The following is a 17336-nucleotide window of genomic DNA, read 5'->3' on the forward strand; positions in this document are numbered from 1 at the left end:
CTAATTTAAATATTTGCTTAAAGATTAATTACTTTATAATCTTCGACGTCGTCGATCCCCATGCCTTCGTCAAAGGGCTGCATCTGCTACCTTGAAGAACAAACGGCCGGGACGACGGTAACGGTCTACCTCTAAGACTCCCTCTCGAGGCAGTGCGCCGGAAAATCGCGTTTTACACGGTCGCTTGGTCGTCCAAACAGGGGGAAAATTGCCACCCCGAAGGAGTTCGGGAGGGGGGACGCGGACGGGCGGCCACAGATATAATCAACGATCTTGGCGCGATTTCGCGCGATGTGCACGCTTGAAATCGGTTAACAACCTGCCCGCGCGCGCAATTTCACCTGAGTTGACGCGGCGCACCTTCGTCTGCGGTGGAGGTTAGGGTAGTTTGTCGATTGTGGTACCACGATTTTTTTTACCTGTCAACTAAGTCGACCTAAAGTACAGAATTTTAGACACCTCGAATTTTCGTCGTTCTGGGACCATAAACCTCCCCTTAACTCAAATTTGGAGACAGCTGTCACTCGCGCAGCAAAGTTTACTCCTTTCCTCAGAAAGAATGGTAAACAACGGACTCCGGTATGCGGTCAACTAGGCGAGTCCGGGCTTGTTCGCACCAGTCGACAAAAACACAACGCGTCGAGCGAAGAAGTCGGTGAAGAGGATCCGCGAAGAGAAGCGAAAAGAAAATAATTATTATAAATAAGTAAACTGACTAATAGTTTAAAGATATAGATACATTACAAACAAGGTATTTTGAGATATAAATCTTAATTAAAATTGCACTATGTTTTCCAGCGTTTACAGTTAGAAGATAGCTTTCCTGTCTCCTTCTGTTGTGTCTCCGAGGTTTCTCTCTTTCGCATTTCTTTCCGTCGTCGTCGTCGTCGTCGGAACTTTGGTCCATGTCCATGTCTGTCTCACACGCAGCAGCCGTCTCGACCGCTTCTTCGATTCCCCCTCCACCCCCGGAGCTCTTTTGAGAAATGTTTCTGCGTTAATATTTTTATGTTTTATTAGCTAAACTTTTGCGCCGCATCGCACGGTCAGTGGTGTGGCAATTAATAAATATCATTGAAGGGGCTGGGAAGAAGTGGCGGGATGGCCTGGTGTGTTCGCTTGTAACGCATTGCGTTGGGCTGATTAGCGGTTCCCATGCAGGCAAGCCGGCTACGGCGGATGATAACGCCTCCGGCGGCGCTTCCAAACAAAACGAACTCCCGAGTACCGAGGCAATGCCAATGAATAGCTGAGAGAAAGTAAACACTGGCGGATGCGCGGAGCTTTGAGACGCAAACAAACAATCAACCCATCGATTGAATGGTGTAGAATTTAAATATTTTTATTGTGAAAATGAATAATTACTGTCCCGCTTTTTTCTTCTCGCATTTCATTTGAAGTGAATATCTCCGGGCACAACCAGTACATCTGACACCGTGATGAGCATCGCAAATCAGCATATGAAAAAAGGTGATCCAGCTTCCGAAGGAAGCTAGGACAAAAAAATCGTTGAGCACATCGCAACAGACAATTGCGCACAAAAACTTCCCGAACAGAGATCAAGATCATCATCTTGCCAGCATCTCCTCGAAAGAAAATGTTTGTTTTAGGGGGCATCTGCTCCTGGTGTACACACATCGGGAGGCAGGACGAAATTCGTTATATGCAAATTTGCGCTCCGGAAGGGTTCGACGATGCGTTCAGTTGGCAGTTCATCCCCCAGGGATCGGATGCTGCTCGGTCCGGGAAGTAATGATGAATTATGAGCTTTTGCAAGGCGGTAAGAAAACAGGGGAAAGTACAATAGACGCTCAAGAAAGCGACGAAATCGGAACTGTATCATTTTGATTGCGTTTGAGAGTTTTTTTACCTCAAGAAATGAGCAGTTAGAATTAATTGTTGAATTATTCAAACTTCAAAGAAATTACAAGAAACACGTTCAGCGTTTTACCAACGCAACACCCCTCGTTTGCAGTGGTGAGTAACAAAATTCACCACCTTGCGTTTATCGACTCCACGCATAGAGTTATCTAAGCCCGAGCTCACGCACACTAGCACCCCATTTGTTTTGCTGACGGGTACAAAATTTAACCTCAATCTTTTTCGTGTACGTACACGCAATACATGCGCACGTAGATAACTCTATAGAGCTATCTACGTGCGCATGTATTGCGTGTACGTACACGATGGATTTTTAGGTTAAAATTTGTGGTCGCCAGCAAAAACAAATGGTAAGCTAGTGTGCGTGAGATCGGGCTTAGATAACTCTATGGGCGCAGCTGTCAGTGACAGGTCGCGTTGTTGTTTTGCTACGATGAAATTTGTCCCGATTCGTTGTCGTGAACAGTGATAGAATCTGGAAAGAACCCGCGCTGCCGCAACAGTTTCGACCGTCCCCGTAGTAAACACAACGTAAACATATCAAACCCGAACCTACCAAAGAACCAGCGCTGCCGTTACATTTCCGACCGTCCCCATAGTAAACACAACGTAAACATGTCAAACCTGGCCATTTCTTCGCTAATCGCTTCGCAAGACATTGTCCCGAGCAGCCGGAAATGACGCTCCGCAATATAATACTCATAAGGAAGTGCCATAATTTTATCAGTCCCGGACTCATTACCGCACCCCGCTCCAGCAGGTTCTTCCTCCTGCTCCAGGTCGGGTGCGCGCTCGCGCTAAGTTCATTATTAAAATGTTTCAATTATCTGCCTTCACGACCTGCACCACCACCACCAAGACTGATGGCCACGCTGGATGCACACTTAATTACTACAACTTGTTATCGAGGTCTACACGATCGTTCTTGCCTTGCTCTCCCGGGAGGTTCTGCCAGCTTAAACGGGTGTGTACTTCTACAACGCTGAGCTATGCCGCTTAATGGCCCCGCTGTAAATTCTGTGTGTTAACAGGAAGAATAAATGCTTCCTTCCCCGGTGACCACCCCGAGTTGCACCTTCTGTGCTAGGTTCTACTGAAAAAAAACTAAAGCAAATGTGTTTATGATAGCGAAAATTATTAGTTCGTGACGTAGCGCTATCAATATGCGCGCGAAACAGTCCAATTTACTCACCTGTTGCCTTTCTTGTCCCTACTTTCAGAGCGTCATCATGCTAATGTTCCGCGAAGAAAAGAGCCCCGAGGACGAAATCAAGGCCTGGCAGTTTTGGCACAGCCGGCAACACTCGGTCAAGCAGCGGATACTGGACGCCGGTAAGTGTCAACGAACCCTTTCCTAGGATAAGAATCTAAGCAATTAGAAGTCCCCCCTCCGTCGGTGAGTTATCGGGCAGTTCCTGGAGTGTCCGGTTCGCAAACTCCGGGGGAACCGAGCGCAGATTGCGGTAAATCATAACCTCTTACAATCGACGACGACTCCGGGCTGAGATCTACCGCGCGTCCGATCGGATTGAGAGACAACAATTATTTAATTATTTTTATAGGTTGTGGCACACAATTACCGACGGACGATTTATGGAAAATGTGATTGCGGGGAACGGGTTTGCGATGACAATCGCACCGGGGAGGCTCCGCACCACCTGGCGGGAACCGATAATTGCCGGCCCATACGGTTCCGAGCATGGTTTCCCCTCACGCTGACTCCCTAAGTGGCCATTAGAATTAAGGGGGACGCACGCCACTATTTGCCGAAGATTCGCTGCGCGCACTCTAGGACACCAACCGCTCGTAACGATTAAACGTAATTTTATCGCGTCACTGGCATCTCTCTCTTGGCAACTCACACTGCGAGCCTATTAGCATCCTGAGAAATTAGATAGATTTCATTGCGCGCAACAAAGTTGTCACGACACAGGCTGTACTACATCTTCCGAGAACAAATATGTAACCTGTCCGACGCTAAAACTAATTTATCACCGAGAACGCATTTTCCCGCAGCAAACTCCTGCAATTATCGGTAATTTTTCCCCTTTCCCGATTTGCGAAACGCAACAAGACCGTCCACAATGTACGCGCAGAAATTGATGACCCTCGACGCGCACAAGTAGGCGTCGCCAATTGATTTGGCTGCCGAAATAACCCCAAAGGAGCTCATTACCGCGTGTAGCCGCTTCTTCTTGCGCTGACGGTGGCAACAAGTGCGCGCCCGCGGACTCAAGACCTTAAGAAGCTGCCGGTACTCTACGGCGGTGGAGACAGCTAAGATAACATACACAAGTACCCGGGCGGAGGGACTCTTGAGCCGGAGTGTTTGCTGAGAGGTCGAACGTACTCTACGTGATGATAAAGTCCACTTTGCATAAGTTGTTAAAGAAACATTCGGCTAATGGGTTCGGGTTCGGGAGTTTGTGGAAAACGGGAGGGAATCGGAACGCGTCGGATATTTAGAACTGCCCTGTAATTAAGCTGTTTAGCACAAAACATGATGCATTTTTCCTTTCTCAATTTCAGACACGAAAAACTCCGTCGGTCTAGTCGGTTGCATCGAGGAAGTTTCTCACAACGCCATCGCCGTGTACTGGAACCCGTTGGAAAGTTCCGCCAAGGTAGGTCGACCGGGTTATGTTAGGTAGAGTCGAAAAACGACCTTTTTGACAACCCTGTGGCATTTGACAGCTGTCAACATCTCAAATCTTTACTGGCCTTTAACCAATTTTTCTCCCAATTGGGTACTAAAGCCCTATGACAATTTTTATGTACAACGGTAAATAACACGATTAAAAACAATTTCTGATCACTTTTTTTCATTTTAATGCAAAAAAAATTTTTGACTGGACAACATTTTTTCGATGGATCAACTATGGTCCCCTTGGAACGAGCTGTCAAGTAGGAACTTTTCTGTCAAGAAGGACCGCGAGGTTAATTTTTCAAAATTGATTTAAAAATCCATTTTAAACTCTTTGTGGTCGTACAAAGGTTCATTGTACTCAGAAAAATAAGCTTTATCGCTGTAAACAATAATATCAGCAATCTAAGCTTCATTTTAGGACCCAATTATGGGTTTTCAAGATCTGTTGACATTAGATTTTCAAAAAGATTGAACTATAGCAAAAACAACAAAGTTGCAGACCTCGACCTCCGGGTTCCGACTCCACCGACTCTGACTTCTCATACAAAATCGATGAAAATAGTTCCGACTCATTTTGCGTAACGTAATAAAATAACGCTCCCTAACCATCTGTTAAAATAAAGGAAACTTCTTAAGGTGCGTTCACAGTACACTAGCTTAAGTTACGCAAGAATTCAATTCCCCTCGGCTTTTTCGCAATAATGTACTGATAAATCAAACCAGCGAAAATAATAACATTATTTCATTTCAATATTTATGGATAGAACCAACTTGACCATGCCAAGAAGAAACCCGCGCTCCTGCAAGAGACTCCCCGTTCGCACGGGTCGTCCAACGCTGTAACGGATTCCTTCGCGAGCGCAGCTCACCGAGCAAGACTCATTTGTTTGCTGGATTTATTGAACGGGAGGTCTGAACACCTAATTAAAACGCAAACTGGAAGCGAACGAATGATAACTATCTCGCGCGCAGGTGGTTTTTCAATTATACGCACTTTTCGTAATCTACGCAAGTCGTGGGTCGCATCATTTCTTGGGCTGTCAAAGCTCCCAGCGGGACGCGCAGATTGCGTCGGGGGTCACCGGTGACCTATGGGAATTGATTTTAATTGGAATTTTGATCATTTTTCATTTTGTGCGCAATTTAGCGCTAAAGTGTGTGCCTTTCTCTATACCATTTAGACGGCTAATAAATTGACCCGCTAGACAGTCCAGTTAGGTTGGACTTGCGGTAGCTCGCACTAATCGCTTTCCGGATAGTTTTGGATTTTTTCGCTGGAACAGAGTGCTGCACAGTTTGATAAATGGGCAAAATCGAAAGCTCCCTGGGATCGACATAACGTCACTTCTGGGAATACGAGTCGCAACGACGCGGGATATCCATCACCAGCAGTTGCTCCAGTTTCGGGGCTCCGCTCTCGAATCTCCTATCAGTAAATATTTAGAAACATTTTTCTCTGTTTGATATACAGAGTCAACAAACAACCCGTCAAAATAGCTCGATCCGATCTACCCTGCTGGGCTTCAACCTGTGTCCAACGCGGCTACCGTGTCGTTCGCCGTTTTGATATATGCAAGACCCTGCTTAATGTGTCTAATCTGGTGGAGCGTACAACTCATCAATTCATCCACCGCACGCTGACCGAGTTCCGAGAAGTCGGGGAGGCCCGCACGGGCCAGATCTTTACCCGGGGCTGGAATTAGATTAACATGTCTTGGGCGCGCAAGAAGAAATCAAAAATATCAAACATCCATCTCCGAGAGAGAGACCCCAAGCGGTTTCATTTTTTTTTCGGTCCCTGCTGTCTTGCACCTAACCTCCAAAAGGTGGTGGGCGTTTGACGACCCGCGCGCGCGCAGGTAACCTCCTCAGCGCAGAAATGTCATGTCGGGGGATTTCGGACGGCGGTGCGATCTTAATCTGGCCGGAATCCTTTCCATTTGCCTTTTTCCCTTAAAAGGAATGAGGCCCCGCGAGGTATTTGCATTCCTTTTGTGTTCCATTCCGGACGACTACCTTTGGCGCAGGTAGCGCAGCTCTCGCGAGGACAGATGAACAAGCAAATTAAACGATTATCGCTTTATTTTCGCCCGGGCGCTCTTCGTGGACGCGTGGACAAGTGGCCACTTCGAGGCTCGAGTGCCAAGTGCACCAAAGTAATTCAGAAGCGAGCGCGGTTACGGTATCATCGTTGGACGACTCAAAAGACATTATGGGAATCGATTTTCGCCCCTCCGGGCCGCTCCGGGGATTAGCTGCGCGCGGTCGATTTATAATATTTTTGCAAGTTTATTACCTTCAGACAGCTTTATGTGTGCGAGGTAGAGAGCTCCGGTGCCGTTGAAGCTACCCCGCGGGAGTTTGATGGCCGGCAATCCTATACGGAGATCCTGTGCACGGAGAAAAACGTGCTGGAGAAGCTTCTGCCGATTTTTTTTTTGATCTCTACGGACACAAACGAATTAGAACAAGGTTCATAGAAGAACTAAACGAACGACTACATTTATTCACGAACAACGAAATAATCAACAAAACATAACAACACTTTAAAATGACAGATCACATCTATGCGCATCAACCAGTGACAGCTATGCTGAAACTCGAGATCCCAGCAGCGCGCGGAGTGTACGAAAGAATTCTAGTGGATACTCTCGCAGTGTTTTCCCTTCCACAACAGTTTACCTCCTATGTAGCTGTCAATTCACTTATTAAAATCCATCACAGCATCTAACAAAATCAAAACAACAAAGCTTCTGACAGCGCTTCCAACGAGGTGAATTCCCATACTCACCACTATAATCGAGGGGCACGCCACCGTACAAATCCCAAAGTAACATTTCTCGCCGTGCCGAATTCTACGATCTTCCTCCTCCATTTTCCGGGCACATTTACAAGTTATTAAATTAAATGGGATAGCAATGCGCTCCGCCATTAATTCATTACAATTTATGCGCGTCCAATTTGCTCCCCTCTAACCCATCATCCGCCCCTTAAGCTCGCCGCCGCAAAAACAAACTTTGTAGCACATTGTGCGAACGGATGGACAGATTTCACCTCCGCGCGCGACTGTCAATCCAATCCGGCCCGTCTCCGGCTGAGGTGTCCGGCAGGCTAATCAAAATTAATATAAATTGTCCGCCGGAGAAACTAGCTCCAAACGATAAGTGCATCGAGCCCGGCAGGAGATGACTTCATGTCGTCGCACCGCGGCAACGCATTTGACAGTTTGACGCGCCCTAAACAGCTGTCATAAAGCGAAGCGTTCCGCCGTTGTCGCGAGGAGGGAGCTTTATGGTGTAATTCAATTAGAGAATTCACCGTTCTAGGTGGCGGAATTCCCCACCGTCAATAATCGATTCGGGCCGCCGTTTGAAACTTCCTTTTAGCCAGCGTCCAGCTGGCTAATGGATTTGACGCCCACGCGCCATTAGACGGTGACACTCACGCAAAGGTAAACAAAACAGAGGGAGACCCCCCGAAACGTCAATCACTGCGTGTGTGTTGCCATGCAACCGTCCAATTAATCATAACAGAGTGTCGCTCCCCTCGGAATTTTCCAATCAACAATGAAAAAATTGGCGTCGGTGGCCGGGTTTGCAAAAAAACCAATTGTCACATGCAATGGCGTCAATTTGGAAGAGTAATCGATCGCCGGTCACCGACTGACAGGTCACATGGGTTAGCGACGGGTTTTTGTTCGGTGTGTGACGGTAATTAATCTTGGTGCGCGCGCACTCAAACTGGACCAATTTGTGGAATGTGTCAACTCGGACTGCGCGATCGCCGCAACAAGCAAAAACAAGGGCCACGTGTCAAACCGAGTAGGCGTTGACTAGGGCGGAACATGGTTTTATTGTGGGATTTGGAATGTGTGGACACGTTAGGACTTAGGTTTTCTAATTAGTGAGGTTGGGTCTTCAGATATTTCAAAATTAATAACTGTTAGTCTTTTGGATCTAACATTAACCTTTAGGTCTTTGGAAAAGTGGCCAAACCACCGCTCAACTTCGCGGACAGTTGAGCAAATCAGCTTTTGCTAACAAATTCGATGCAACGTGTCCCGTTAACATGCAGCTCTCCATCAACGTTTTGTCATTCCGCTATTTATTGCATTAATGATAGTTTATTACTTCGCACCTGAGCCAGTTTGGCCTTCTCTCCGAACCTCTAAATCACGCAAAACAAGCAATTCTTTCCGTAAATACCTGCGCTGCACCGTACTTTGTACTACAAAGTGCTGAAACGCCAACGAAAACACGTTTACGGCCCGAAATGATTGATGCCACCAGGCAAGTCATCAAGCCACCCTCTACAATCATGGCAGTCAAATGAACACATTTTCCACCTGTCCGGTGTATCCATAATTTATAAGGACACCGGTACGAGCTCTACTCCAACTTTTCATGTAACTCTAGCTTGTAGGACTACAGCGTCTTGAAGTATGAGAAATCGATTAGATTAACTTAGGCGCGTAGTCCGGAGCTCAATTATCAATCGCCAACCAATAAACGCAAGCCACACTTGGGCGAGATAGTCCGCGATTTATCAACGCCAAGTTCTGCTCATCTTGGCGAGTAGTTGAAGTCCCCGTGCTGCAAGCGAGGAACCTCCAAATTTGAGGAGAACCTGCAAGCGCAATGAGCTGTCACGGAGCCATCATCCCGCCGAGGAGTCCAACGGGGTTAAACGGACCACGGAGCGCGCGTGGGAAGTTTCCGTTGGGTTCCGTTTATCCCGCAACTTCAACAGGTTGTGGTTTGCGGCGTTCTCCCATAGAGGGATTCCCGCAGCAGGTGCTGCCGGCGCAAAAAAAAGGTTGCGCAATTTGACAATCTCAATCCCACAAATCATACGACAACTCAATACCGCAGCTAGATATTAAATTAAATGCAGCTGGTCTCCGGAGGAGACCTTCGCGTAGACTTGACAGAAGATCCACGCCACCACCACCACTTGGGTCTCTTATCAGGGAGTAATAATTTCTGCACTTGCCGGGCTCTGTGCCGCAGGTCCTCAAGTCGTAGAGGTACACCTCTCGTGGGACCTTCGGTCATAAAACCGTTTTTGTCGCGCGAGACTCTAGTCGGTTAGCGGCCATATGGGTTCGCCAGGAACTGTTTATCACTTTTATTGGTTTGTATGATTGGCCGCGGCGGTGCCGCGCGCGCGATCGTTCAGGGTTTTTTTGTGTTGTTGCCTTGTGTTGGTTCGATTTTTTGTGTGCGGTTTTTCCCGCGTAGAGTCTTGTTAGCACACACACGATCGGTTGGTACCAGGCGTTTTTCGATTACTACCTGCTTGTTTATTAATATTTATCTTTATTTTCTTGTTTTCATGCCGCTTATGTTTTTTTCTGTTTTTCTTTTTTTTTCTAGATAAACGTCGCCGTCCAATGTTTGAGTACGGATTTCAGCAGTCAAAAAGGTGTTAAGGTAATGTATTGTTACGGTTATGATTACTTCATGTGAGGGAGGGCGTAATGGCTTAATTTTGGTGAAGGGCACGTGAGTGTTTTATACTTAATTTCTTTTTTTGTAATAATTTTCTTCATTTATTCCACAAAACATGAATTTTCAAAATCATGCAAAATAAAACTTTTACAATATCTCAAAATCATAGTGCAGTGACGCACCCCTCGTTTCATGATTTACAATCCCGTAAAAAATGTCAATTTTGAAATGGTAAAATATAAATCTTCCTAAATATTTAAAATTTAAAGCGCAGTGTCGCGCCCCTCGTTTGACGTTTTCAAAATCGAATTCGCTAATCTGCATTAACAAGCAGTCAAACGTCAAAATATTGTTGTCAATGTTTTGTTTACATTCCAACCGCATTGTTTGACAATTTCCAAGCACGCGATTCGGTGATTTTGACAGCTGTCAAATGCTCCGACTAGCGGATTGTTTTGATATTTCTTGGATTAGTTTTCAAAAAGACGCAAGTGCTATCTGTAAACAAAGTCGTTTTTCGATCGGATTTTGATTAATTGATGAAAAACAGCTTTTAAAAATTACATTTCCCTGACTGCGACATCTTGCGTTCAGTTTTAGAACTTCATCCCGTCAGATTCTCGCTGTATTGCAGATCTTGATGAAAGCTATTCGCGGAAAGCTAATCGCGATCCTGCTCCCCTCGCTCAAATGCCGGGGATCTCCCGAGGGGGCACACACACCTCTCGCTGAGTGCGCCCTTTTTACCTCCAGCATCCTGCAGGTATCATTATCATTAAATTATTATTTGTTCATCATCAGCAAATTACACTGAAATTGATAATGAGCAATTATTTAGCGTCTCACCGCGCGCAGCGATCGTCCAACGGTTCAGCGCAAAATGACGTCTCCGGCTTAAACGTGGTGATGATGGTGGCAAATGAGTCTCTCGGTGCCAAATGCTCCTCGCCCTCGGCGGGGGGTCGGTCCTAAAGGGGGCCACCACCACCGGGGTAACCTATCATAATTCATCATGATCATTTGTGAGGCACAATCTGCGCGGGGAGATTTCTTTCACCGCGATCCAAGGAGGCATATTGTCCGGGATGTATTGGCAGCGCGAAGCTGGCGAGAATCGTGATCGTAATCACCCTCTGTGGTCGGGTACTTGAAGATCTGCAGTGTGTAAGGGCACTCGGGTAATTGAATCCAAGGGCCATCAGGTGCGCGGACTCGTCGGTCCCGGGATTAATGGCTACCCATCCATTACGGGTCTCGTTTTGCAACGGCAGCAGCCACCGCCGAGAGGAGAGAGAGCCCGTAATTAGTGGCAAATGAAGGTCAAACGGTTCTTGGATGATTTCATTCATCTTTTCTGCCCTGATGTAGTCCGGAGGACTCGTTAAAATGCGATCACCTCTTCTTCGCTGTTTGAGTCGATACGCCTGGGAAAGAGGACAGGTGACCGCACCGAGAAGCCGATATTTGGGCAACCGAGGACGACGGGACGACGCAACGCAAGCGCATTAAATCGAAATCCAATTAAAGAAAGGATTTCTCTGCGGCGCTTATCTCCCGAGAGACCCTGGGAATCCTGCGCGCGTTTAAGTATGTGAGATGGGTTTTTAAATAAGCTCCGAGCGATTGCCGCGCGGCTGTAAATTCCTCCACGGATGAGGACGAAGGAACGGATGATCGAAGACACCCGAAAAAAGTGGTCGTTTAAGACGTTGCCGCAGTCTATAATATCTCGGAGATTAATCCTTCTTCGTGCGGGGTTTCAGGTGCGGCGGTGGCGGCGGCGACCTTTTGGTGGCCGGGCGTCACGTTAATTTTCGTCACAATGGTGACCGGGATTAGCTACGGGACGACATACGGATCGTCAAAACAATCTCTGGAAGTAGTGACTCCTTATTCCATTCTTTCGACCAGGATCCCTTTGGAACCAGCTAAAGGTGTCACCCCCTTGGTCAAACGTCAAACCTAGGGGAGCGACCTTTTATTATGTAACGCAAAATTTTGGATTTTGACATAATTTAATTAAATTTCCACACAAATTTTGAAAAAATGGAGCGTAACGTAATAAAAGAACGCTTCCTATGTGGTGCGAGCTGTCAGATTTGTTTTGATATTAAACAAAGTATACATAAATGAGCAAGGTTTGCCCAACTTTTCGTCCAGAAAATGCGTTTATTTTCTAAACTAATTATCCAAAAATAAACAATATTTTTGAAGTTCATAAATTCATTTATGAGAAAATGTTTTTTTTTTCAAGAAAATTACAATACAAAATTGATTCCATTAGGCGATTTCCACAGTAGAGGCTGATGCAAAAACGGTGACAGAGCTCACACCAGGTCACGACTACCTTTTTTGCAACCCTTTCGACCATCGTCGACCCACAGTGCAAACCATTCGACACCTTTCGGATATTACGGAGCTGCAGGTGCCGTAATGATCCTCCAACCCGCGATAGACTGTCCGGCGCGGTAATAGCCCACAGGGTCCCACCACACAGTAGAGCCCCCCCAGCTCCCTAAACGGCCAAAGGGAACGAGGTTAAGTGGAACCTCCTCGAGACCTCGCCCGAACCGGCGGCGCGAAGAATGGATGATGACAAGCATTAAATTGCTACTCAATCATTCATCCATCGTGGTCGGGGTTTGTGGAGGGCCCGCGTGAAAGTGCAAAAAAAAAGAGTTTAACCCGGCTTCCCTAGGGGGCGCTCTCGCGCGGGTCCTCCACTTCTAATGTCTGTCGGCGGCGGCGTAATCGATGACCACCGCCTAGACCTGGGGCAGCGACGGGCTGTGTTGACAGCGGTAATCAATTACCACGAAATTATGAGCTGTGTTGTGTACCCTCGAAGAATAAGTCAAACAGCCCGCGCGAACCCCGCGAAAGGGTATAATCTAGCCAAAATGAACTTATCAGAAATAACAGTAATAAGTGCAGAAGTCGCGCAGGGGGGACCTACGGGTATTTGGGACCTTTTTTTGTTGGCGGCGTCTCATGGGAAACAACAGTCGGTGGCGTCTGGTGTGACCCCGAAACCTTCCCACGATTATCAGCGCAGCTGCGGTTGTGCAAGACTGGATCTAACCAAGAATTGGCGAAATTATAGTGTTTGATAAGAGATTGTGTAAACAAAAAGCTTTTAGGACCTGAAACAGGTGCAACCTCAAATTGAACAATCTTGGTGGCCTGAAAATATTCAAAGCTTGCTCACCTTCGATGAGCGTGCAAATTTGACAGCTGTTTTTCCCTATCTAACGCTACCCTACTTAGACTGAGCGTGCAAATTTGACAGCTACTGCAGTTGACGTTTGCAGCGTTCCCAATCCGCGCCCAAACGGTACAAAAAGGTTCTAATTGGCTATAATTCGATCGATTCTACTGTCCGTCCAGCGCAGAAGGGACCCGCTCCAAACGGAGAGCACCTTCCCAACCCGCGGTACGCGGTCGTCCCGAATAACAAGAAAGTTGAACAAATTGAATATAAATAACCGGGCGCGGATAAATTTATACGTTATAAATCTTGAGATTAGCACTTAAAATATATATCATTTTCTCTCCTCCTCCTCCTCCTGCTCCGGGATTCTGGTTCCCAGGAGAAACGCTGACCCGGTTTGGCCGCGCCGGCATGTGTCGTGTCGTGTATCTTCAGGTGTCCTTCCCCTCGGACCCCCGTCCTTTTGCTTCTGTTGCGCGGCGCGGAAAATCTCAATTTTCACACGTATCTTTTGTTTACCTTTGCGCGCTGGGTCTCCCGCGTGTCACATATAAATCAACGCGCCAAAAACTGACAGCTCACGTGTGTGTTTGTGTGCGGAGTCAGAATTTATTGGAGGCTGTGTCTTTTTTTTCTGCGCTGCTTGTTTCGAGATCTGCGGTCAGTCCCAGCACCTGTCCGTCTCTGTTTTTGCCGAGAGATCCAATCAGGAAGTGTGTAGGACCACATGACAGCCATAGATGGACGGTTGATACGCAATAGTGCGATTTATTTACAACTGTCATGATTTGTTATCAAATTCCGTCTAGGAAGCGATGCTATTGTTCTTTGCACAACTGTCAAACAGAAATGTCAAAACATTGACGTTTAAAGCTACTGGTACATCCGTGTTGCCAGTTGTCAAGACGTTCCTAAATATCAATCTACGGTCACAAACAACCACGCTTCAAGGCCTTTTGACGAACCACGCACTATTTTTGAACTCCACGCCTCGCTATCTACGCGCCCGTTAATTACGAGGAAGCGTGCATTTATCAATCAACGGCGCGGAATTTTGACAGTCGAGGGGCGGTACGAAACATTTCGAGAGTTCCACTTTTGCGTGTACTAATTTGTCATTGACAGGCCGGGTTTTTGTTTTGTTTTGAAAACATTTTGGAAAGTGATTTTTGGCCCTCTTTCACTTCCCGCAAACGGCAGGATAATCCGACAATACTAATTTGGAGGAGCTTGGCGTCAAATTCATTAGGCTAGCATGACCCTGCTGCGGGGAGACCAACTCCGCGGTCTGACTAATGAGACCTTGGGATCAGGAAAGCGCGTCACAGGGCTTTATCAAAAGTCATTAGCGAAAAGTCCGAAATGTGAGGCGGCAGCGCACGGGGTGAATCTTTATTTTATTAAACATTTATTCGATTATTCGTGGGTTAATGATTATGAAGTCGGAGGAGAAGATCAAAATGCTAATTTGATTGAGATTTTTTTCGTTGTTTCGTTTTCGTTTGGGTTCTGGACGGTGCAGGCGTGAGAACTTGCCAGAATCGATATTTTTTTACTTCTGGTGGAGGAGGAGATGAATAAATTTTACGCCGTTTTAAAAGGCGATGGATATTAGAGTTTTGAAGTGGTGGAGCTTAAGCTGAGATATGGACGAGGAAATCGAAATTTACGCGGGGATTTCACGTTGTCACTTTGAGCTGTTGCCTTTTATCACAGATGTCTTTTAAAATTATGTGAATTTACGTTTAAATTTAGTTGAAAATTATTATAATTAAATTTTTAAGTTTTTTTTACTCAAATAAGAATCAATCGAGTCAATTTATTGTTTTTAATTTTATTGTATTTAAGTGGATTTTGTGTGTATTATTTGAAGCCGAAATAAGTTGTAAGATTTGATAAATATTTTTGAAAATTTATTAAACATTTTAGTTTTTGTAAATAAACGAAAATTTATTAATTTTTAAAGTCAGCTTGCCTTATTTTTTAAATTTATACTAAACATTTCATCCGAGTGGAATTATATAATTAATTCCAGTTTGTAATATTTTGTTTAATTTTTAAATCAGTCCCATTCGTTTCAAATTATTATCAATAAATTTAAGTTTCATTTTTTAAACTACTAATTTTGGTTTTGTTGATTTGTATTTTGAATCAAAAACGTCAAAATACTGAAATTTTAATTTGTCGGAAAAACTTGACTAGCAAATGAAATCCAAACGCGTCTCAATAAAAACTAATTCAAACACTTTTTTGCTTAAAATTGCAAATATTTCGTGTTTTTTTACAAACATGTTTAAAGAATTAGTCTCTTTTCATATTTCGCATGAATTCGAAAGTTATGTTCTTAATAAACTGGATTCTTCATTGAAATAAAATGTAAAACATTTAAATACTGACAAATTAAAAATTCAACATGAATTTTTAGAACAAAACGTCAAATTCACAAAATAAAAAAGAAATTCGATGTAAAAAAATGCATGGATTCTTCAACATTTAGATTTTTTGAAACAAAAATAAATTAAAAATAGTTATTTTTAACCTTTTGTCATTCTCTTATTATTGAAACCAAAAAAACTAAATGCTTTAAATTAATCATAAATTTTTATTTTTTCTTGAGTTTTAATTTTATTTTTGATTGCTTAAGTTTTTTGTCGAAATGACGAGAGCTCCATGCCTCAAATGTTATTTTTTGCCTTTTTTTAATTTGTTGTTATGTTTCTATATTACAGCCAAGACTCGATTATCCGAAGCCTCGATTGTCCGAAGTTTCAACTATTCGAAAGTTTGTATGAGATCAATCGAATCATCATTCTTGCTTTTTACATTTAATTCGAGTTCTGCGTCCTAATTTGAGTCAAATTTGAGTGGGTAAATGCCTAATAAGTTACAAAACCCATATTTGCTATTTTGGCCGCCATCTTGGATTTTAAAATTTTAAATCACTTGAGAGTTCTTTAGGGATTAAACTTACGGTCAGCAAACAAATCTGGAGTTTTTTTTCTGTTTTGAAAAGATCCATTAAACCAAATTATCAGTTTTTTACTTTTTGAGTGTTTTTGAAACCGCCATGAGTCAGGGGTATTAAAAACAGCCAAAAAGCAAAAACTGAAAATTTGGTTTATTGGACCTTTTCAAAAGAAAAACTCCAGAACTATAAGACGCGATTTTTTTTTTCATTTTTCGATTATCCGAACTTTTCGGAGTCAGGACTGTACTTCAATTTTAAATAGTTTGTTTTTTGTTTTGATTTATTTTATTTTTACATTTTTATAAACAGTTTGCGTAAATATTTGTTGGGTGAGAAATTTCGTTGTTTTTTTTTTAATTTCTGGAAAAGTCGGAATTTGGAAATGGGATTTGGGTGGCCAGCCTGCAATTCCGTCCGATTTGCAAATTTTCACTATTTCAACAAATAGTTTTGCAAAAATTTTGATAGAAACTTGCGTACTCACTTCCCAATAAGCCATTTATTGCTTGATATGAGTTGCAAGCTGCAATCGAGTCCGAAAGTGCTGATATGTCAAAGGTGCCCGATGGAAATACATGCCGTTCTTTTAGTTACTCCATCCAATTACAAGAGCAAAAATCAGATTTGATTGAAATTTGTGTCCTGAATGAATGTTTCGTAAAATAAAAAAAAACATTTTTATCGTTTTCAAAATTTATAAGGCAGGTACAATTTGTATTTAAAGTTTTTGTCACATAAAATTTCAGGGTTGAACAACATTTATGTTATTTGAAAAATAAATTTTACAATTTAAAAAAAGGATTTAAATTTTTCTTTGTATCAATTAAAATGTAATAATACGTTGATGGAGCTTGAGGCAAATCACTTTCAACGACTTCTAGAGCAACGACCACAGATAATCTTCCGTTAAAGACAACGAAGCAGAGACGGAGAACAAAAATCAACAATTTTATCTCTCCCTGTCATTCTAGATAAAACTGTGAATGAACATTACTTTAATGGGACGGACTGCTATACAATATACATCCACATAAGAAAGTAAAATCCCGGAATCCGAGAACCCGGCTCGTAATCGAGCGGATCCAATTCTACGACCCGACTACGATCGGAGCAGAGCCTGAAAATTACCTTCACAGAAGATCTGAAGATTAAGCGAAGACACACAGGTGTCCCACCAAG

The 17336-nt window shown here is 44.0% G+C and overlaps 1 protein-coding gene across 6 annotated transcripts in view; it reads left to right on the forward strand.

The window, feature by feature from the left end:
* The window catches only part of LOC120419966 (protein grainyhead), a 441413-nt gene that overhangs the window by 399947 nt on the left and 24130 nt on the right, over positions 1–17336 (forward strand). For all 6 annotated transcript variants that reach the window (XM_052711201.1, XM_052711198.1, XM_052711199.1 and 3 more), the window contains 3 exons: positions 3102–3213; positions 4411–4505; positions 9904–9960. In XM_052711201.1, coding sequence (XP_052567161.1) covers positions 3102–3213; positions 4411–4505; positions 9904–9960 — 264 coding nt within the window. The remainder of the gene's footprint in view (positions 1–3101; positions 3214–4410; positions 4506–9903; positions 9961–17336) is intronic.

Source organism: Culex pipiens, chromosome 3 (assembly GCF_016801865.2).
Source record: "Culex pipiens pallens isolate TS chromosome 3, TS_CPP_V2, whole genome shotgun sequence".
NCBI lineage: Eukaryota > Metazoa > Arthropoda > Insecta > Diptera > Culicidae > Culex > Culex pipiens.